General features: G+C 30.2%; 4 protein-coding genes across 5 annotated transcripts; 2 read left to right on the forward strand and 2 right to left on the reverse strand.

Moving 5' to 3' along the window:
• The first annotated feature begins 1,738 nt into the window (after window positions 1-1,738).
• LOC124925214 (endonuclease 1) lies at window positions 1,739-3,741 on the forward strand. The gene is made up of 9 exons (XM_047465188.1): window positions 1,739-2,013; window positions 2,091-2,271; window positions 2,343-2,450; window positions 2,529-2,584; window positions 2,671-2,754; window positions 2,859-2,954; window positions 3,031-3,095; window positions 3,187-3,260; window positions 3,445-3,741. Exons 1-9 carry the CDS (start codon window positions 1,882-1,884, stop codon window positions 3,570-3,572), a joined length of 924 nt encoding a protein of 307 aa, XP_047321144.1. The 5' UTR covers window positions 1,739-1,881; the 3' UTR covers window positions 3,573-3,741.
• Window positions 2,639-5,225, reverse strand: LOC124925205 (eEF1A lysine and N-terminal methyltransferase). Its single transcript, XM_047465178.1, has 2 exons — window positions 3,801-5,225; window positions 2,639-3,123 (listed from the first exon to the last, which is right to left on the reverse strand). The coding sequence occupies exon 1, from the start codon at window positions 5,180-5,182 to the stop codon at window positions 3,815-3,817; it is 1,368 nt and encodes a 455-aa protein (XP_047321134.1). The 5' UTR covers window positions 5,183-5,225; the 3' UTR covers window positions 2,639-3,123; window positions 3,801-3,814.
• Window positions 5,226-11,818: 6,593 nt separating this feature from the next.
• Window positions 11,819-14,207, forward strand: LOC124925236 (PAP-specific phosphatase HAL2-like). 2 transcript variants are annotated; one of them, XM_047465217.1, is made up of 4 exons: window positions 11,819-12,262; window positions 12,354-13,047; window positions 13,139-13,461; window positions 13,977-14,207. In XM_047465217.1, exons 1-3 carry the CDS (start codon window positions 11,890-11,892, stop codon window positions 13,440-13,442), a joined length of 1,371 nt encoding a protein of 456 aa, XP_047321173.1. In that variant the 5' UTR covers window positions 11,819-11,889; the 3' UTR covers window positions 13,443-13,461; window positions 13,977-14,207. The 2 variants fall into 2 exon arrangements, with proteins under 2 accessions (XP_047321173.1, XP_047321165.1); XM_047465209.1 differs by lacking the exon at window positions 13,977-14,207 and adding an exon at window positions 13,631-13,856 and having other exon boundaries at window positions 11,820-12,262.
• A 2,761-nt stretch (window positions 14,208-16,968) lies between these two features.
• Window positions 16,969-18,147, reverse strand: LOC124927470 (zinc finger MYM-type protein 1-like). The gene has a single exon (XM_047467889.1). The coding sequence runs from the start codon at window positions 18,145-18,147 to the stop codon at window positions 16,969-16,971; it is 1,179 nt and encodes a 392-aa protein (XP_047323845.1).
• Window positions 18,148-23,193: the final 5,046 nt, after the last annotated feature.

The raw sequence follows: 23,193 nt of genomic DNA on the forward strand, positions 1-23,193 counted from the left end.
AATAATTTTTTTTTAAAAGTATTAAAATGTAACCTCTGATTTTCATAATTAGGTTAGGGTTGAATTTATGATTAAAAATAAATAAATATTAGATATGAAAAATTGCTCTAATATAAATAATATAATTAGGTTAATGATATAGAGATTTTTTTTTAATATATTATTATATTAGATATAATATGGAGAGAAAAAAATTAATATATTAATATATTATATATAATATAAAAAAATAAATAATATATATTATTATATTATATAATATTTAGTGAGAAAAAAAAATTATTATATATATATATAGAAAAAGTTAGGTATTATAAAGAAATAAATAATATATTATACGGTAAAATATATATTTTATAATATATAATTAATAATATTATATATTAAGACTATCACAGCAGGGTGTCAAATAAGGTATCAAATGAATGTTAAAATATTATAAAATTGTGCAACAGAATATCAAAATTAAGTGTTAAAATATGGGTATCAAATTTTGATACGGGACCAAATTTGAGGTGGCCCAATCACAGCGTGCCAAGTGGCAGCGCTGGTGGTTACTTTTTTTTTTGTTTTTTTTTTAAATACACTTTTGCATAATAATTGATCAAAAAAAATATATATATATATATATCATTATTTTTTATTTTTCGAGATCTATAAATAGAGACTTGGTTTGTGTCATTTGGACACCCAAAAATTTCTGAAATTTTCCACCATATTATCATTCTTGTTTGTATCACATTTTTTTTGAAATCTTCAAACTCTTTCATGGATCCTTCACAAAACTACAACTTCTTTCCAAATTACTTCCAAAATCAAGCTCAAAACCCAAATATACAACCTTCAAACCAAAACATGATGAATTACCCATGGTTAAAAAAATGAAATTATGTATAAATGATGTGGAAGTGAGAAAAAGTGAAAAAATAATTTTGATACCTTGAATAACACTCTGCTGTAGGATATGCTAAAAAGTGGATGTTAAAATAGATGTTAAGCTGACGTGGCAGATATTAAATTAAAAAATTTGATACTCTGTTGTGGATAGTCTAAGAGTTTAAAATTTGGGGCCATATACAATTGCATTGGTTGCATTACCCTCTGGCTGCGCCTCAAAGTCAACCATCGGTTTTTGCGCATTTAAAACTGAGGGGCTCAATTTCAACCAATGAGAACCGACTTGACATAGTTTGACTGATTCGCAGTTCGATCTGATTTAAACGATATTATAGAGTTTTTTATACCATTCGTGAATAGAAAGAACAATTAAAAGTTTAAGTATACTAACAAAAATGGACAAAAGCTTATAATTACTGCACTTCAACTTAAAATGTTTTTAGTGAACAAACAACTTTTATTCTATTGAACACGACTTTTGTTATTTAAACCATCTTACACGGATCCAAAATTTAGAATTTGAGAAACTTAAACTTACGAAAATCTTGGGCTGATATAAAGAAGAATTGAGGTTGGCAGTAGGTGATATTTCTTTTTAGATTAAAGAGTAAAAACATATTATAATTAAGATACATGATAATATTATATTAATATGTCACATGAAACTTAAATTCACCGGCCAGTTACAAAATTTGAAGTTTCCTGCACGTCAAAACTTCATCCCTTAGAAGATCAGCCAATGAAATCATATTCCTTTTAAGTCAACTTTTTGAAATTATTACTTTATAGTTTGCTTTCCTGATTTCTCTGTATGTTAAATTTAAACTGACGAAATTTTTCCTAAAATAAGGAATATGCTTCCTATACCCTTGTGTTGCTTGTGATTGTAATCAACTTCTCCAACACTCAAGCCAGCCATTTATACATAAGAAGCTCATCATCTTGATGTTACTATAGCTGCTGGATTTCATCATTTCAGGAATAATGAATCTTGATAGAATTAATACTATGATCATGCTACTCAAAGTATTCTTTCTTTGTTCTGCATTTCTTTTCGAAATTCGTGTTCAAGCTTGGAGCAAAGAAGGTCACATGATGACATGCCGCCTTGCTCAGGTATTAAGGTTAACAACCCAAATAATCTATTTTCTCGTCGAACAAGATTATTTTCTGATTTGGCTAAACTTACACAGGATCTGTTGAAGCCAGAAGCAGCTCATTCAGTTAAAATGTTGTTACCTGATTATGCTAATGGTGATTTATCATCTCTTTGTGTATGGCCAGACCAAGTAAGGCATTGGTATAAATACAGATGGACTAGCCCACTTCACTTCATAGATACCCCAGATCAAGCTTGCACCTTCAATTACAAGAGTAACTATATCTGTCAACCACAATTAAATTTATCAAATGAAACTGTAATCTTAAAAAGTCGATGATTTCAGGGGATTGTCATGATTCTCATGGTGTGAAGGACTTGTGTGTTGCTGGAGCCATAAAGAATTTCACTTCCCAGCTTTCCCATTATAGAGAAGGAACAGCTGATCGCAGATGTATGTATAAACAAACAAACAACTTTTCTTTAATGGGTTAAACTTCTTTTTACATCTTTTGTATGAATTGAATTGAAGATAATATGACTGAGGCTTTGCTGTTCTTGTCACACTTCATGGGTGATATTCATCAGGTAACAAACAACGATGATTTCATGGAATAGATTTCTCTACAACAGTAATTTATGTAACATAATCATGTTTTTTTGTTGTTTATCAGCCTATGCATGTCGGATTCACAAGTGACGAAGGAGGAAACGCGATCAATTTAAGATGGTTTAGGCACAAATCAAACTTACACCATGTAATAAGATTATATAAATAGATCATATATTTCTTAATTATTATTATTATGCCTAGTTAACTATTAAGTTCATGATCTAAGTCTGAAATTGGAATACTTGCAAGGTTTGGGATAGAGAAATCATTCTTACAGCTGCAGCAGATTATTACGATAAAGATGTTGATCAACTTCAAGAAGATATCGAAAGAAACTTCACCCACGTAAGCATCTTCTTCTTCTTCATTCTTCTATTATATGGTCTTTGTGATCAAATTATCTCAATTTCATCTTATGCAGGGAATCTGGCATGATGATTTAACTTCCTGGAAGGATTGCAATGACATTTCTACATGTGTCAATAAGTATTTCTCTTTGCCTCACTTTCTTCTTCTGTAGAAAGGTGGGGATTAAAAAAATTAACACTTGGTACAACTGTAATTTTCAAATGAACAGATGGGCTACTGAGAGTATAAATATAGCATGTAAATGGGGATACAAAGATGTTAAATCTGGTGAAACTCTCACTGGTAAGGATTTGTTTTTTTTTTACTTAATCCATCTTGCATCTCCTTAATCTCAATCCTTAGCTAATTTAACTAAAGAAAATAAATTGAGCTTATTCGATATAATTAAGGTACTAAACCTCAATTTAGTTAAGTAACAACTATGTTTATATGTTTATTTATCTCTAATCTAGAACATTCTCAACAGATGATTACTTCAATTCAAGAATGCCATTTGTTATGAAGAGGATTGCACAAGGTGGGGTTCGATTGGCGATGATACTGAACCGGGTTTTCAGTCATTCCGATGAAGGAGATATCGCAACTGCTACTTGATTAATTTAGACTATTACAGAAAGGAATAATATATAGTATTAGTTGTTAAACAGAACCATCCTTAAACTATGTTTTAACTTTTGATTATTCATGTAATTCATCTTTTAACAGTCATCATTGTAAACTTAACATTCTTGATAAATCAAATATGGAATAATGCATTGAAATATGAAACTAATTGACATGTTTTGTTCATATGAAAACAATACTAAACAAATAGATTCTTACAGATTTGTGTAGCTTCATAATTTATGAAGGGAATTCATATATGCTCCTGATAAGACCAGTCTCAATTTTCCAAGGAAATAATCACTACATCCCTCAGAATTGGCAGCAGCGATTGGCAAGGCAGAACCAATCAGAATTCGATTCTCTCCATTATCAACATCTATTTCGTACAACTCATTGAAAACCAATCGAAATCTATGTATCACCTTCTCATAGAATAACCGACAAGGAGAAATCACATTGACAATGACAATTCCCATATTAGAAAGAACTAACCTTGTAGCAACAAGAACAGAATGTTCAACAAACTCCATTGAAGGAGCACTCATGCCAAAACTCGCTTCAGTTGAGTCCAAATCAACCATTATCACATCAAATTCAGAAACCGATTTGCAACTTCTGTTCATAACTCCGCTGGCGAGTTGCTCTACAAATTTGATGGCGTCCCCTTTTACTAAAGAAACATTATCACCCTCTTGCAATCCAAAATGTCTTTTCGCAATGGCTAATACAATCTCATCTGCTTCTACACCTACAACATCAAAACCCAATTGGCTATTCAAGAAAGAAAGTAATGCTCCACCTCCAACTCCCAAGCACAAAGCATTTGGCCTATTTCCAAATTGAAATTTCTCCCCTAAATGCAAACTGATCAACGAAAGAGCAGCCACCATTGGTGTTAAGTAAGGATGAACCAAAATTCCTATTTCTGGCTTAAATTTCATCTCTTTTAAGTTTTCAGAATCATCATCACATGGAACAATAAGCATCTGGGTTTGTATCAAATTAGGCATTCTCTTAAACCTCAACCTACGTCTAAACTCTCTCATAGACAGCTTAGAATCCAATTCAACATCCTCAACTATCATTTCCCCAACAAGAGACCCAATGCATCTCTCTGTAATCACACTACGAATCACCTCATCTTCATAAGCTAGAAAAGGTATTTCGGGTAAACCGTTTCTGAAACTTATCCTTGGAGAAAGAGCAAATAGCAAAGGGGTTAAGCTTACCTCGATTGATTCTCGATGATTCGAATCTATTGACTCCGGCCGATCATACGCGAATGGATGAAAATGAGATGGGTCATTGCCTACTAGTATCAATCGGGAAATTTCTGGGCAACTGAAAAGGAGCTGTAGATGACCGGCCTCGGTGGTGAAAATCCAGTCGTTTTCTCGGTGTAGTGGGACGAACATGGCCGCGGTTCGGGGTGTATCTGTAGAGGGTTGTTGGGGTGAGTCGAGAACGGCGATTCGGAGGAATTGAGTGTGGAGGAAGCATCGATCGGTGGCGGCGGAGGAAGGAATTGAGTTAGGAATTGTGAATACGATGAAGCGAGAAGGAATTAAAGCTTCAAACATGCCATCGTCGAGAGACATTGCCAGGAAAATCGCAAGAAAGTTGAACTAAGGAAAGGCGGAAAATACTTCCAAAATCAAATTGGTAAATAACCCAGAAAATTTAGAATGATAATTTAAGAAAACAAAATATACACTTTTAAGAAAACATCTCTAAAATTGGTTCAAATTAAAAAAATATTAAGAGTATCCTTATCCGTGACCATTTTTTTTTATCATAATCATGACTAATCATGAAAAGAACTTTATGACTAAGATTTTGGTTATTGTGCTTATCCATGACCAATCATGAATTAAAAAATATTATGGATAATTGTAAACAAAGAAGGATAATTAGTAAAAATGGAGAAAATGATGATTTTTTCGTGCTCCAAAATATAGCAAGAGTGATCTCTATTTATAGATCTAAAAAAATTATAAATTTTGATATATTTTATTTATTTTTTAAAATTATAAATAATACTAAAATCGGATTTTAAAGATAAGAAATAAAGAAAATCTAGGCAACCAATCAGATGCTGACAAATGCAGATATGACAAATGGCAACATTTTATTGGATGAGTTTGGTTTTGATTTTGGTCATGGAATGACCAACCATTTTGTCATGATAAATTCACAAAATCAACTTTAACCGACATCATGACCCATTTTTGGGTCATGGATAAGGATGCTCTAAGAAAACAACACAGGAGTTTTTACATGAAAAATTCACATCACAGACTCCTCGGATGCTCGTGTATTGCCCTCATAAGGTGGTGACATAGTCGTGGTGTCTCTTCTATGCATAAAAAATGCAGGTTTTGTTGGTATTAGCAGGGTAATAGAAAAACTATTGAACATGAGCACAATAAAAGCCATAGTAGGTTTGTCCACCACTTGATTTTGAGTATGGACCAAAAAATAATTTAAAAGGTCAAAACGTGTTAAATATGTCAAAAACGTGTTAAACGTGTAAAAATGTGTCAAACGTGCCGAAATGTGTCAAACGTGTCAATCGTGCCAAAAATGTGTTAAACATGTCAAAACATGTTAAACGTACCAAAGCGTGTTAAACTTGTCAAAATGTGTTAAACTTGTTAAAAATGTTAAACGTGCCAAAACATGTTAAACATGTCAAAAACGTGTAAAAAACATGTTAATTGTGTTAAACGTGTAAAAATGTGCTAACATGTCATAAACGTGTTAAACGTACCAAAAACGTGCTAAGCATGTCAAAAAAATGTTAAACATACCAAAAACGTGTAAAATTGATTCAAACAAATTACATACTTTTTAAAACTAAAAACGTATTAAACAAGTCAAAAATGTCACACAAATCAAATATTACATTCTTGTAACATTTCTAAGTCTATAATTCTACAGTAGTATATAAAATTTAGAAATGACTAGTACAACTATATGCTAATGAGATGTTATCTTGATCAAATACATATACATAATAAAAATTTGTAGACCTTGCAAAATTTTCAAGAAAAATGTTTAGTTTGTATCCACTTTTTATATTATTAAAGATATTGATTTCTTTATTATATATTTGATTAATAATATTATTATTATTATTATAAATATTGATGTTTTCAAGGCTTGTTTGATAATGTCTAATCTTTTATACTTAATAGGATTGCATTGATGTCATTGATGATATTAATGAATTAGTGCATCCTAAAGTAAACATGTCATTTAATTGATGTTGTCAAATTGGTTAGGACAAACATAATAACGAACCATATGACATTTACATACTTTGTTGTTGAGACTGAGATTTATGCACGATTCATTCGTGTTTGATAAAGTTCGAAATAACTCACTATATAGTTTTTCGCACCCAATTTCATGTGTGTCATTTCGATTCTAAATAATATAGGTAAAGAAATTTGTATATTATTTTTTTATGACTTTTAATAAACAACACTTCTAAGTTATATTATTAATTGAGAAGATATTTTGAATTTAAAAAAACAAATGGACTATCATATTTTGTCCGAGTTTTCTTCAAGAGTTTTCAATAATAAAAAAACAATTAAACATTATAAATGCAAGATATTATATTTTTTTACATCACCCAACCAATCAAAGACTAAATTCATTTTTACTTAATATGTAAATAATAATTGTTTTATTTTCCCAAAAAAAAACATCATATGCTCATTAGCCAAAAGTATGTACTTAAAAAAGGTTAGGTGCTTGGAGTGGGTCAAAGCTCTTAGTGGTAGCATGTTTCGTTTTATTTATTGGGGAATTGAATTCTATTTATATTCTATAATGGAGTACTGGATTTGGATTTTTAAATGAACATTTTTATATAATATTATTTTTCTCAAAAGTGTGACTTTTTAAATAACTATTTCGATATCGATTGATTAAAGCGAATTCCTCCCGACATTAATTTGAAGTCATGAAGAATAAAATTATCATCTAGAAAGTAGAAACACATTATTGTCTTTGTCACATTTATTATTTAATATTAAAATTATAGTTAATAATGATAGATAAGATGTTTCATTCGTCATATATTAATATAATTTAATCTATTCAATTTTTCTATACATCTTTTTAAAAAACAAAGAACTATACTCTTAAATTCAATATATAAAATATTTTAAGTAAAATTAATTTTATCTAAAAAAAAATCATATTCAATTCTTTCTTAAAAAGTTTTTCTAATTTAAATAAGAGATTTAATTATAATGATCATATTTTCTTTCCTAATGACTAGTTCCGGATTGAGAAAATTAATAAGAATAAATAAAACATTCATCACTTTTTACAATTGTTCATTTTGACTAAAATCTAAATATTTAAGGAACATTCTTAATATGGAATGACAACAATGTTATACAATATTAAATTAATTATTTGTTTGATAACTTAATATATTTGAATCACATTGTCTATTTTTTTTTTATTTGATATGAGATTAATAGTCTAATAAGCCTAACATTATTTTTTAATTAAATTTGTTGAATATTTTATAATTACAGCCATACCTCACATTTAAATTGTAATCTAAAATTTTAATAAGAAAGTAAGTTAGAAATTCATTTTTTAAGATTGAATTTAGATATAAATAACTTCCCACCAAATTATCAATATCCAAACTTTGCATAAAGAATCACATTTACGAGGTTTAGAGAATCAATAGCCTTCTTAATAATTAAATAGCTCATATTAACTAAAATAATTTTATTTATTTTATTAAATTTTAAATATAAAAAATATTTAAAAATTTCAATATAAAATCTTAAATATCTAACTTTTTCTTATCTAACAAAAATTAGTTTTATTTTAAGATTTTAAAACTTTTTTTACTTGAATTAATAACTTATTTTAGATTTTTTTAAATTAAAAAATATATATTTTATTTAACACCTTCACTCTAATTATAAAATTATTTAATTTATTAACTAAAATATTAAAATACTCTTACATAATATTTATTAAATTTATTTTTTTTAAAAAATAACATTTTAATAATTCATCAATACAAAAATCTCAAATAAGATTTTTCAAAAACAAATAAAAATCCCAAATCAAAAAACTCCTAAGTCATTTTTTAAAATATAAAGATCTTAAATAATAAAAATTAAAAAAGCTCTAATATATCTTGTTTGATGTCGGATTATTTAAATTTTTTATTGATTTTTTTTTTATAAAACATATTATTCATACATATATTATTCTAACCGGTAGGAGTATGATGCTCATAAGAATATATTTATAATATTATTTATCTATAACTATTTTAAGATAAAATTAATATTATTCAAATTTAATTAATTTAAAATTAATTTTAGTTTGTAAGAAAATAAGTTTAATTTTAAACTTAATGTTAATACTGTATATATTTTATCTCCTCGGCATCTCACTTAACTCCTCAATTCACACTCGACAAATCATTCACCTAATCTTCATCTCGTGATCTCACACTTTCAAATATTCGTCAAACCAACCACTAATTTCGACCACACACTCGACAAACCACCCATCACCCGACATTTATCTCGTGACCTTACACTTTCAAATGCTCGCCAAACCAACCACTAATTCTGACCTCACACTCGCCAAACCACCTATCACCCGACCTTCATCTCGTGACCTCACACTCAACAAACCACCCACCACCCGACCTCCAGCTCGTGACCTCACACTTTCAAATGCTCGTCAAACCAACTACTAATTCTGACCTCACACTCGACAAATCACCCACCACCCGACCTTTATCTCGTGACCTCACATTTTCAAATTCTCGTCAAACCAACAATTAATTCTCAACCTCACACTCGACAAACCACCCACCACCCGACCTCCATCTCGTGACCTCACATTTTCAAGTGCTTGCCAAACCAATCACTAATTTTGACATCGCACTCGAAAAATCACCCACCACCCGATCTCCATCTCGTGACCTCACACTTTCAAATGTTCGCCAAACTAATAACTAATTCCGACCTCACACACGACAAGCCACCCCTCACACTTTCAAATGCTCGTCAAACCAACCACTAATTCCGACCTCACACCTTCAAATGTTCGTTAAACCAACAACTAATTCCCGACCTCACACTCGACAAACTACCCACCACTTGACCTTCATCCCGTGACCTCACACTTTTAAATGCTCGTCAAATCAACAACTAATTCCCGACCACACACTCGACAAACCACCCACCACCCGACCTCCATCTCGTGACCTCACATTTTCAAATACTTGTCAAACTAACCACTAATTCTAACCTCACACTCGAAAAATCACCCACCACCCAATCTCCATCTCGTGACCTCATACTTTCAAATGCTCGCCAAACCAACAACTAATTCTGACCTCACACTCGACAAACCACCCACCACCTAACTTCCATCTCGTGACCTCACACTTTCAAATGCTCCACCAAATTAACCAATAATTTCGATCTCACACTTGACAAACCATCTACCACCCGACCTCCATCTCGTGATCTCACACTTTCAAATATTCGTTAAACCAACGACTAATTCCGACCTCACACTTTCATATGCATCCTTGAAAATCTAAATTTGCATGTTTTGAGATTCGAACCTTAGTCTTAAGCATAAAATGTGAATTCTTTAACTATTAAATCACTTGAAATTGTCTAAATAATTTTATTATTTTGTGCATGTATATATATATTTTGTATTTAATATTTATTATTAATTAATTTTTATAAGCACAAAAGAAATTTATTTATGCAAGGAAAAAAATATTATATAAGTATATATGGAAAAAAAAAATGTATAATAAAAAAATAAAATATATTTATGAAAATAGTATTATATATATATATATATATTTATTTAATATATATATATATATACTGTATATATATAAATTATTATTAAAAAATATATATTTATAATTAATAAGAATATATATATATATATATATAATTAATGAGAGAGAAAATAATTAAAAAAGAAAAATATATAAGATAAAATATATTTATAATTTTTAAAATCTAAAATTTAAATAAGAAAGAGAAGGTAGTAGAGAGGAGTTCTTTCGATGCTACCCATATAGGTAGTACTTTAATTCAATTAATAATTGATATATGTCAATCTTTATATTTTTTTTCTCTCACTACTCGTTCATAAACTCAACTAGAATTTAAAGGAGAAAAATAATATATTAAATTATTTTATATATTTTTTTTTATGAAAATTAACATAATAATTTTAAAAGTATATTATTATTTAAATATATATCACGTTAATATTATTTATTAGTGACATACAAATTATAAAATAACAATTTTAAATTATTATTAATTAAATATATATTATATCAATATTATCTGTATTTTGTTGAGAATTTAAAAGATGAAATTGTTATATATATATATATATATATATTAGGAATAACATAATAATTTAAAATTATTATTAATTAAAAACATATTACATTAATATTATCGATATGTTGTTGAGAATTTAAAAAAAGAAATTATATATTAAATTATTATATATATATATATATATTTTTGTAAGAAGAATAACATAATCATTTTAAATTATTATTAATTAAATATATATCAAAATAAAAATAATATTATTGATATGTTGAATTTAAAGAAGAAAATTATATATTAAATTATTATATATATTTTTTTAGAAGGAATAACATAATAATTTTAAATTATTATTAAATAAATATATATATATATATATATATATATATATATATATATATATATATATATATAAATATATATATATATATTATTTATTCTTTTAAATTTTCAACCAATAGTTAAATTTATAAGTTAGTGCGAGAGAAAGTAATTTAAAGAGTGACATGTGTTAAATAATAATTGGATTCAGACATTACTTGTATGCATGGGTTGTATCGAACAAGGATAGAGAAAATATGTGATGATGACGGGAATTATATTGATGACGTAAATTATTAGGATGTTTATTGACTTTAAACATCACTTTATATATATATATTTTTTAATTAGTTAAATTTAAAATTTTATAAATATTTTATTTTATAAATAAAATATTTTTATTTTATTTTAAAAATAAAACAAAACAAAATACACTAAACTAGCTCTTGAACTTCTAGTCTAGTCTGACTACTATGAGAGGGATTTCTGTTCTGTCTTGTATTGCATTCTTCCCTAGGTCATTCTAACCTGAAAGCTTACCAAGCAGACCCATTTCTGAGAGAGATAGAGGAGGAGACGTGGAGAATTGTGTTTCATTTATAATGTCTTTTCTCAGAGAGATAACACACTATACCCTGCTCCATACCAGAAGAACCAGTTTCACTTCAAACCATGTAGGCAGCGATAATAGATGTTATTTTCATCTCCGATCAAAATCCGTCCTCTCTCTGTATAAAACCAATCAACCCCCTCCTCTTCCTTCTTGTTCATCAATGGAGGGTCACAATCAAAATCTCAACCAGCTTCTTTTCACGTCCTCAGAACCAGCGGAGAAGTATTCCAGAGAGCTTGAAGTTGCAGTTGGAGCTGTGCAAATGGCATGTTTGCTCTGTCAGACAGTACAAGAGAGTCTAATTTCAAAGCACAACGACCATGTCCAGTTTAAGGATGACAAATCCCCTGTCACAATTGCAGGTATCCCCCCAATTGCTAATTTTCATGGGTTTTGTTTGATTCTTTCTGAAAACTTTATTCATTAGTGTTCTTGTGTTTTCAATATAAACAGATTGGAGTGTACAAGCTATTGTAAGTTGGATACTATCGAAATCATTTGGAGATAACGATATCTCCATCGTTGCCGAAGAAGATGCTCAAGCTCTCTCCAAATCTGATTCAAGAGGCTTACTAGAGGAAGTGGTGAAAAGGGTAAACCAATGTCTATCTGAAGCACCACGTTTTAAACTCAAGGGACCTGAGTTTTCTCTCAGAACTTCTGACGTACTTGAGGCCATCGGTCGATGTAACTCAACAGGGGGACCCATTGGGCGATACTGGGTGTTGGATCCAGTTGATGGAACTTTGGGCTTTGTTAGGGGAGATCAATATGCTGTTGCTTTGGCATTAATAGAAGATGGAGAAGTAGTTCTTGGAGTTCTTGGATGTCCAAACTACCCAATGAGGAAAGAATGGTTAAGTTACTCAAATGGCTATAGAAAAATCATTTCTATGGTGAGTGAGAGTATATCTGAATCCTGGAACGATAAGGGCTGTGTGATTTATGCGAAAAAGGGAAGTGGGAAGGCCTTTATGCAGCCTTTACTTCGGGGAGACAAGAAACTCGAGTGGCCCGATTCTTCTTCTAGACAAATTCAAGTATCCACCATTGATAACCCGACACTCGCCACTTTCTGTGAGCCAGTGGAGAAGGCAAATTCAAGCCATTCCTTCACAGCTGGACTTGCTTATAGCATTGGTCTTAGGTAGATATTTCTCATTAGTCCTTCCACCATTTTCGGAAATTAGGATTCTTGTTTTAATTTTTGTAAATTCATAGACGCCTTTCAAATGCAGGAATCAGCCTTTACGAGTATACAGCATGGTGAAGTACGCAGCAATAGCTCGAGGAGATGCAGAAGTTTTCATGAAGTTTGCTCGAGCTGGTTACAAGGAGAAGATATGGGATCATGCAGCTGGTGTCATCATTATTCATGAGGCGGGTGGCATGGTAACTGATGCTGGAGGTCAGCCATTGGACTTCTCGAGAGGTGTATTTCTCGAAGGTCTTGATCGGGGTATTGTTGCCTGTTCTGGAGGAATATTACATGAAAAGATCATTAGAGCTATCGATGCCAGTTGGAACTCGTCCAGTCTATAACCTACTTTACATTAACAAGGTAACAGACCCAAGTTCACCCTGTTCATGGAAATAAAACTATTGTCTAACTGATGATATCAAATGAAAATAGTAGTAGATGATTTACTTTTATCGAATGTAAATGATCATTCTTTGTACATGTATTATACTGCTGTATTTTGATTGCCAAACTGGAAAATAAACTGCAGGGGCTAAAACACCAGATGAGCAATGTATTAAACACTCAAAGGACCCAAACACCTGGTTCTCTGCTTTAGGATGCTTGTTAATGTTGTATGAGTGTCGTTGTGTTAATCCTTGAAGCATAGCCCAAATACATCATCTGGTAGATTGATAGATTATGTTTGGTGGATGGTTGGAACAGATATATTGAAAGAAAACTAATGAATTGGATATGTGGTAATTTGTTCGTGATATTGGGATGTGGTTTGATTTGGTTATTTAAGTGAATAAATTATACTTAAACTATAATATTCTACCTTTGTAAAGGTTAAAACTTTACTTCAATCATGATTTCATTGTTCTCTGATTCAGTTGATAATGTAGCGATTCGTGAAACAAGAAGACGGGAGATGGAAATGGAAGCTATTTGTTGACAATTACCAGATACGATTGCTACTATGACCATTGGAGAACATGTTGATGGGAGATTTCTTGAGATCGAGAGATTTTTGGAAAGTCATTGAATTGGGTATTCCCGAAACTAATTCATATACTTGTGATGTAGAAATGAGAAATAGAGAGCATGGAATTGAAGGGTCTAAAGGCAAGGAATAAAGTTAGTTTGATCTTTATATATAAGTGCACAATAAGCTCTTACAGTTACTTAGACTATAATAATTTTATCTAATAAGTTAGTTCCACAAATTATAATCACATCTTTTATGTTTAAAATACAAATATTTAAGCAGATAGAGTCTGATTTATTAATAAATTTGTATTTTAATATAAATAAATAGAGGAATGATAGTGAGGAAATTTGAGGGAAGAAATGATGTGTCATTTAGAAGAGAGAAAAATTTTGTTATTTTTTTGGCTAATCAAATTGTGCCATATCATTCTCTCTCCCAATTATTTCTCAAATAAATATGTACGTGTTTATAGTAAGTATATAGATTCAATTTTTTAAGAAAATTAAAAGGCTTGACACTCTTTTCTCATTAAAAAAAGGTTTTAGATGTTTCAGAGAAGATAATTTAATCTACTAATATAGTTCAGTGGTAAGAGTCGACTTAAGAGCACAAATTCGATTTCAATTGAAAACGTTTTGAGTTGAAACGGGGCCATTGTTACAGGGTGTTATGTTAGTTTCTCTTTAATTAAAAATAAGTATTGAAAAGTGTTCTGTTTATATTTTTACGATTCAGATTTGAATTATTGTTATGTGTTTAATGTGACATCTTATTTAATTGAATCGAATATTTCATCTCATATTTGTGTGATTCGAATAAAACTTTCAGATTTCGGTGAGTTATTTGTTACTCATACCCTTCGATTGTGTTGGTGATATTTTCTCAAGTATATGTCATATCCCTTTTTAGCAGCAAAGTAGACAAAGTTATCATATCTATAATTGTTTTTCATATTTTTAATAATGAGTTATTTGATTTGATCTTTCGTATAAATGTCCTCTTATATGTATCCTCCTATAATTTGTACGAGATTTTACTATTTCGGCTATATATGTAGATAGTCAATTATCATTGATAAGAATTTTTTTGGCGTTGTTTACCAATTATCGACTAAAGATAATTTCAATTATCGCTCTAAATGTTTAGTAAAGATTTTCCGACACCATTTCATTAATTAGTTATACTTGTTCTACTTCAACCCTCACATTTAATAACTCAAATAAGTTTATTTTTGAAGTTAACCCTTAACAAATTACATTATTGTTAGATCTTTTTTTATAATAAATTTTAATTTTATAAATTGTTTTTATAATTTAATTAAATTTAAATCATCAATTGTTTGTATTGATTTGGTATGTTTTAATTTGTATTATTTATTAATTAATTTTTTATCAAAAAAAAAGTAAGTAATATTTTATTTATTTTTTTCATCATTTATTAAAATTATATATTAATAAAAATTTATAAAAATCAATCTATTCATATAATTTATTTTAAAATAAATGATTTTTTTAGTTAAGTAATTTATTAATATTTATGTTAAATTAATAATTAAAAAAATCATATTATTTATTATTAAAGATTTATAAAAAAAATAAAAAATGGTTAATATTTGAAAATAAATAATATATTTAAATATTATATAATATTATATATATATATATATATATATATATATATATATATATATATATATATATATATATATATATATATATATATATATATATATATATATATAATCCTCTTCTCGCGGAATCCCCTTCCCTTCAATCCAAATAGACAAAATATAGGACCGGTGCCAACCGTTAATCACGGAAGAAAGGACTCACTGTCCTGTCTTATTCCAAGGCAAGAAAGTAGCCGCCAACTGTCCACTTGCCCTCAATTCTCACCGCTTCGTAGCGTCTCTTTAGGATGTATTCGACTCCTTTAAAAATGACAAAAGAGAACCTCCGTCTTTGCTGCCTGGATAAGTCCTCGTTAGGTTGCAAATATATATATATATATATTATAATAATGAATCATCTTGGTCTGCTCAAATGGTCTCTTAGCTTCTCCAATGTCATCGTCTGACTATCTCTAAGACATACTAATTAGGAATGTATATTCAATGTTAAAATTGTGAGGTTAATATAATACAGTTCTCCGTCCTCAAAAGCAGGGGCGGAGCCATAATTTCAAGTCTACCCGGGTTAAAATTATTTTCACAAAAACTAATATAACATGATATTTTTTTAATATTCCATTATATATTAAAAAAATATGAATCGTTTAAGCACAACGAAACAAAGCATGACATTAGAAAAATAAAAAATATTGAAAAGAGAAAAAAAATATCTTAGACTAAAGATACAAAAAAAACCAATAATGACATTACTATTGAAGTTGGGATTTACGATTTTTTAAAATATAATAGTCATCGATAATTGAATTTGTGTCTATACTTGAAACAAATCCCTCTCAATATAGATGATCATGGAATCGGTGAGAAAATCTTCTCCCATTTTATTACGATAAACTTTTTTAACATGTTTCATAGCAGAAAATGCTCGTTCAGTAGTCGCCGTTAAAACGAGTAGAGTTAAAACTAAACGGATCAACCTATCAATCAAATGATATTGTTCCAACTTTTTTGTTTCAAATAAACCTCGGCACAATTCTGAGATAGTGGACATATTTTGGAAATTTTCATGACAAACTATATCAATCTCAAAATGTAGTAGTTGACTCCTCAAATGATGCATTTCTTGTCTAGTGAAATCCTCGGGATAATACTTTTTGGCGATAGTCAAAATTTTGTCGATGTTGAAGTTTTTAAATTTATCATTTGGGTCCAAAGTAGAACTAAGCGAAAGAAGTTCGACTGTATCATCACTGAATCTGAAGTTTAACTATTCCAACTGAAAATCTATTGCAGCATTGAATATATCATAATGAAAGTGATGCTCAACTGTGATGGTATCCTTTTGTACATATGAACGACTATATTTCTTATAACGAGCACTCATCTCTGGTATATCAACATCTAATCTTGTGCAAAATGATATGACATTCAAAAGAAGAATATCAAACCCATCATTTCTTAAATTCAAGAGAAGTGCTTTAGTAAAAAATACCAAATTCATTGCATTTAATATATCAATAGACTTTCTTTGTAAGTCACGACTAAGCAAATTTGTGATCCCCATAATTTTATGCATTAAGTGCAAAATAAAAATGAAATCAAAAGACTTCATCACTATTAAAGATCCACCAGCTTCCCCACGCATCGAAATAGAGGAACCATCTTTGATAATATTTTCAAGCACATTAATAGTTGCATCATCCATATCTATCAAGCTGCAAATAGAATCAAAATGGGAACTCCAATGAGTAGTTCCTGGTCGTTGTAAATTACCAATCTGGTTAGCTCCTCGTCCAAGCTCACGTTCACCATCAGTAATAGAAAGAGCAATTTCATTAGCTTGAGCTGACTGTAACTCAGTATTACGTTTTGAAGAAGATGTAATAAGATTGATAATAGTCGTTAGATTCGAAAAGAAAAGCCATATAGATATCTCCTTTTCAGCAGTAGTAACTAATGCTAGTTGTAGTCGATGGGCAAAGCAATGCACATAATACGCATAAGGGAAATCTTTAAGAAATAGAGCTTGCAAACCATTAAAAATACCACTCATATTGCTAGCACCATCATATCCCTGACCTCGCATATTATTAATTTCTAGATTATATCTAGTGAGGATATTACATATTTCTTTCTTAAGTGTTGCACCTGTTGTATCATTAACATGCACAATTTGGAAAAAACGTTCCCGCAAAACACCATTGACATCTACAAATCTAAAAATTATAGCCATTTGTTCCTTGTTAGATATATCCTTCGCTTCATCCACCAAAATACAAAATTTGGAATCACCAATTTCATCACGTATTTTATTTCTGACCATGTTACCAATAATATGTAGGATTTCCTTTTGAACTTCGGGTGACGTATACTTTGCATTTTCCGGAGCTTTCTCTAAGATAACATTAGCAATACTATCATTCCATTTTCCTAAGAGCTTTAACATCTCAATAAAATTATCTCGATTTTGGGAATCTAAAGATTCATCATGACCTCTTAATGCACATGCTTGCAAACTTAGCAACGAACACTCTCAATTGTTGCTGCAAGCCTTAATCAATTATTTTGAATTTGTTCAGAAGATTCTCGATTCATAACTTTATCTATATGTCGAGTTACATTCATCAAATCAACAACCAAATTTGAAGATGTATTGTGCACTGAGTTAGAACCACCCTCGTGAGACAAAAAGGCACACTTACCTCCATCATTAACACGTTTCCAACTTTTCAAACCTTCAACTGTAAATGCAGATTGCTGGGATTTATCTGATTCAAATAGATAACATGGAAAACAAAATACAGCATCCTTCGAAGGAGAGTACTCCAACCATGAGAACTTTTTTAAACCAAGAGTATTGAAATCGACGTTGTTGTTTTCCAAATTCAGATCTCAGATACTCCGACAACATAGGTTGATATGGTCCCATTTTAATGTAAGTTCGTCTAATTTCATCGTGATGATTTATAGGATGTCGCCACATAGAAATACGCAATATAGGATCTCGTTCAAGAGTAGTTTCATCAAACTCAACTCTTTGAGATTTAGAAGGAGATTCTAAATTCTCATCAGAAATTACTGTATCTAGTTCGATTGACTCAGATAATGAAGGATTATCAATTTTTGGCTTAAAAAAAATAAAATATTGCTTTTTCTCTTTCTCTCTAAATTTGACATTAAAAGTTGTTGAATGAATTTCAATATAAACAGACAGAATGCACTCCTCCATTTTGACCTAATGAGTAATAAGAAAGAATTCAAATTTTAAAATATGATTGTGTCTATTATTGTTAGGGACATATTGTTTTAGTTATGTTGAATAACTAAAGTAGTAAAGATTAAAGATAAACAATAAGAATAAGAATAAATTAAACAAATAACTAAATTTAATAAGTAACAACATTACCTCAAAAGATGATTTTTGATTTGTTGTTACGAATTTGTAAACTTGAAGAAATAGAAAATGACTGGGGACTTAGTAGGGATTTAGTATTAGAAAATGACGGCTGTGATTTATGGTTAGACTTAGAAACTTAGAATATAAAATGATGGCGATTAGGTTAGGATTTAGGGTTAGACTTAGAAACTTAGAAACTTAGAATATAAAATGATGGTCGCTTAGTGGAAGTCGATTAGGTTAAAAAATTACTATTAATATTAGATATTAGATTAGAAAAGAGCGACGACCGCTTATCCAATTAGGTTAAAAAATTATGATTAATATTACTTATATTAATTAGATATTAGGTTAGAAACGCGGCCCAAATAATAGAATATCTTAGTGAAATTTATATGTTAGATTAATAAATATATTATAGAATATATTAGTGAGATAAAATAAATATAATATAATATATAATATATAATATATAATATATAACTAGTTGGTTGTGGTGGGCCTCCGGGATATAGGCTATAATTTAACCTATTAGATAGCTATATAATTTTATATTATATAATATTCTACTACTAACTATAGCGCGGGTTAAGCTGGGCGTGGCTCCGCCCCTGCTCAAAAGGGAGTCAATCATTGACCATTATCTCACCTAGTTGGTCTTAGGAGTATAATAGTATGAGACTAATATATAAAAGACGTCTGTCTACATGTGAACTATAGTAGTGTGAGTTTAATACACAATGTTTATCAATATGAAAAAGGATGAAAAATCATTTGACTATCTCACGTAGTTGGTCTTCGGAGGACTATAGTGTCGTAAAATTATTACATAATTTTCGTCGATCTAAGTGATGACGTGAACCTCTTGGCCATCTCACGTAGTTGGTCTTCGAACTATAATACGCAGTGTTCATCAATCCGAAAGATGACAAAAATCACTCGGTTATCTTACGTAGTACGTCTTCAAACTATAGTAACATGAGATTAATACACAGTTTCCGTTGATTATGAAGATGATGCAAATCTTATGTAGTGCTATGCAATGTATGTCTCTGTTTGTACCTGCACTTGCATTATCATTCAAACTGCGATTAGAGTTAAAAGTCAATACCACAAAGCTTCACGAAAAAGAACATACAAACATCTTCCAAAATCTGAGCCATCCGATAAGGCGCCCAACGAGCACCAAAGTTATGATGTCGTTGATCATGTGGTCGTCATGTTTTATCTCTCCATCTTGTTGTTCTGAATAAATAAAAACAAGTTCGAGTAAAATTATAGACTAGATGTTTGTAGATGTAGAGTCTATTTGTCAGACTTTTACATGTATTTTTTTAAAACTCAAACATCATTAACTTTGTTTAAGAGGGACATTCTGTAAACACTTATTTTTATACCATAATTTTATAATTTTAAATAATCTTGATTCTCGAGTCAACGAATTATTTCTGAATATATTAATATACAAGTTCATTGCACAATATTAGATTAAATAATTAGTTTGGAAACAATGCTATATCAATCGCAAAATAACTAATTTTCGGACTATTTAAATAAATTCTAAAATGTACAAATAAATAGATAAATAAATGAATGGGCTTAATGATAATTATATCTATTAATTAATTTGTTTGTGTTTGTTTTGTAGATTAAAAAATATATATTTGTTCCGAAAACATCAGCCTAGGTAAAGCAAGGCACCTAGACCCCTGGGTCAATACCTACGTGGAAGGGTCAATGAAGACCTAGACCCGGTCAACAAACGCCTAGGATGCCCAGGAGCGACACGTCCACGTAGATCTTCTCCCTTCTTCTAAGGAGCCTAGCTGCAGCAAGCCTTCATTTTTCCTTTTTCGAAAGAGATGTAATTTATCAATTTCTTGACCATTTTCGGTCATTCAAAAAACAAAATAAACACAAAAGGACAGTGGCCATTTCCCCTAATCACTTACACGAATCCAGGGATCGGTTAAAGCGAATTTGACTTATGAACATTTGGCCCAAAAATAGAAAATTTGGAAAATTAAAAGATATGGGTGAGTGGCTGAGGACAGGCTTTAACATCTTTCACACATCACAAATAGCAAAAGGGAGAGATTTAAAGACAAGGAAGAGTGAAGAACATAAATCGGCCACACAAATCGGCCATTTTTGAACTTAGAAGCTTTTTTCGGATTTTACACTTTTCGAGCTAGAGGCGTTTGTTTTCTAAGGTGTAGAAAAATTAGTTATTAATGTTAGTTAATTGGGTATTAATGTTAGTTAACTTGAGTTAACTAATTGTATTGATTGTTAATAGAAGTTATAACCATATTTGGTTAGTTAGTGTCAGTTATATAGTTTATAACTTATTTTATATTAAAATTACTTGAGATACCTCTTTAGAATAGTTGGAAGTTTTTTTTACCTATATTGGATTTTGTGACTATATAAATACATAATAAAATCACAAATCCCTTACGATTTTCTCTCAACATTTCTTATTCTTCATTTTCTTATTCTCCATCCTCTCTTTCATAACTGCTCATAACTTTGTTAATTCGATAATACTTCTTCAAGTCTAGATGATATCAGATCAAGTTTTGATCTAACGCTGAGCATAATCGGAGAATCGACATTAAAATGGAGAATATCCGAGAAGAAACAAGCAGCGAAAGTCCAAACCCTAACTATGGTACAAATCCTTTTCCTACGGCCAATTAACCTCAAGCTACTCATCAACAACCAGTTTCAGTCAAAAGAAAGTATAACAATGATTCGTTAGTGATTCATCCAGAAGATCATCCATGTTTGACTCTAACTACATTGATTTTAGCTAGAGGAATTTATTTTGGTTCGTATCTGAGTATTCAACTTGCTTTATTGGTTAAGATCAAAATTGAATTTATTGATGGAACGTTTCCGAGGCCAATTGATCAAGAAGATGAAAGACAGTGGAGAATTTTTGAATCAATGGTTCGAGCATGGATAATGAACACCATAGATGTTAGACTACAAATAAAATTTCAATCGACTAAGACCAGTTGTGATTTGTGGTTGGAAGTGAAGTTCAGATATGAAGGAAATAACGGTCCAATAAGATATTATTTGTAGAAGGACATTGTTATTTTACAACAATGATGAAATGATCTAGAGGAATACTACTATAGGGTTAAACTTCTTTGGGATGAAATGTTCAGTTTGAAGTCACTAAGGAGATGTATGTGTGGAGGAACTAAAACTGATTATGATGGATATTTTCTTAAAGTTGAAATGCTTTAGGACAACGAAGAAAACAAGTTGTTACAATTCTTGATGGGACTTAACAATCAATATAATTATGTTAAAGACTTGATTCTAATGCAATAACTGTGGCCAACTATGTATAAAGCATTTACAATGCTGCAGAATGTAGAAAAGAAGAACTACTCTAAGAATGTTCAACATAGCTCTATGTATGTTAGGGAAAGAAATTATAGGAGGAACTATCTGGACAAATCTAAGTCCAAACTCAATATACAATCACTGTGGAGGAAAAGGTCATCTCAAAGTGAACTGTTTCAAATTGTCGGTTACCCGGATTGGTGGAAACAACCTAAAGAAAGACATAATGAAAATCAGAGAAAGAGATTCAATGTTGCTAACAATGTATTTGATCAAGATGTATACGCTGCTGTAACAACTGAAGAGTACAGGATGTATAAATACTTTCTCAAAAGCATGAAAGATGTGAAAGTAAAATAGGTTGTTGGAGCATCTTCAAACGGCACATCTGTAGGCAAGTCTTCTAACTTTAACACACATGAAAGTTTTCATACATTTTTGTTTGAACTTAACATGAGAAGCAATAACTCAATAGACGATAAGTATAAATGGCTAATTGACTCAGGAGCATCTTGTCATGTGTGTAATGATAAAAATCTAATGAGTAATGTTAGAAAACTAGAAAAACCTAGACTAATGTACTTGGAAGATGGATCTTGCAAATCAATAGATGAAATAAGGTCAGTTAGAATTTTCAATAAAATAACACTTAATGGAGTCTTATTTGCACAATATTTAAAGTATAACCTTATTTCTACTGCCAAACTTGTTGATGAGAACAAAACATATTGT

Source organism: Impatiens glandulifera, chromosome 1, assembly GCF_907164915.1.
Source record: "Impatiens glandulifera chromosome 1, dImpGla2.1, whole genome shotgun sequence".
In the NCBI taxonomy this organism is placed as follows: domain Eukaryota; kingdom Viridiplantae; phylum Streptophyta; class Magnoliopsida; order Ericales; family Balsaminaceae; genus Impatiens; species Impatiens glandulifera.

Excerpts from the sequence above, each read along its gene's own strand:
- LOC124925236 (XM_047465217.1), top strand. The coding sequence starts at position 11,890 with ATGTCTTTTCTCAGAGAGATAACACACTATACCCTGCTCCATACCAGA. Across the intron at positions 12,263-12,353 it reads ATCCCCTGTCACAATTGCAG|ATTGGAGTGTACAAGCTATT; the intron begins GTATCCCCCCAA and ends CAATATAAACAG. Across the intron at positions 13,048-13,138 it reads GCTTATAGCATTGGTCTTAG|GAATCAGCCTTTACGAGTAT; the intron begins GTAGATATTTCT and ends TTTCAAATGCAG.
- LOC124925205 (XM_047465178.1), bottom strand. The coding sequence starts at position 5,182 with ATGTCTCTCGACGATGGCATGTTTGAAGCTTTAATTCCTTCTCGCTTC.
- LOC124927470 (XM_047467889.1), bottom strand. The coding sequence starts at position 18,147 with ATGTTAAAGCTCTTAGGAAAATGGAATGATAGTATTGCTAATGTTATC.
- LOC124925214 (XM_047465188.1), top strand. The coding sequence starts at position 1,882 with ATGAATCTTGATAGAATTAATACTATGATCATGCTACTCAAAGTATTC. Across the intron at positions 2,955-3,030 it reads TCGAAAGAAACTTCACCCAC|GGAATCTGGCATGATGATTT; the intron begins GTAAGCATCTTC and ends CATCTTATGCAG. Across the intron at positions 3,096-3,186 it reads ATTTCTACATGTGTCAATAA|ATGGGCTACTGAGAGTATAA; the intron begins GTATTTCTCTTT and ends TCAAATGAACAG.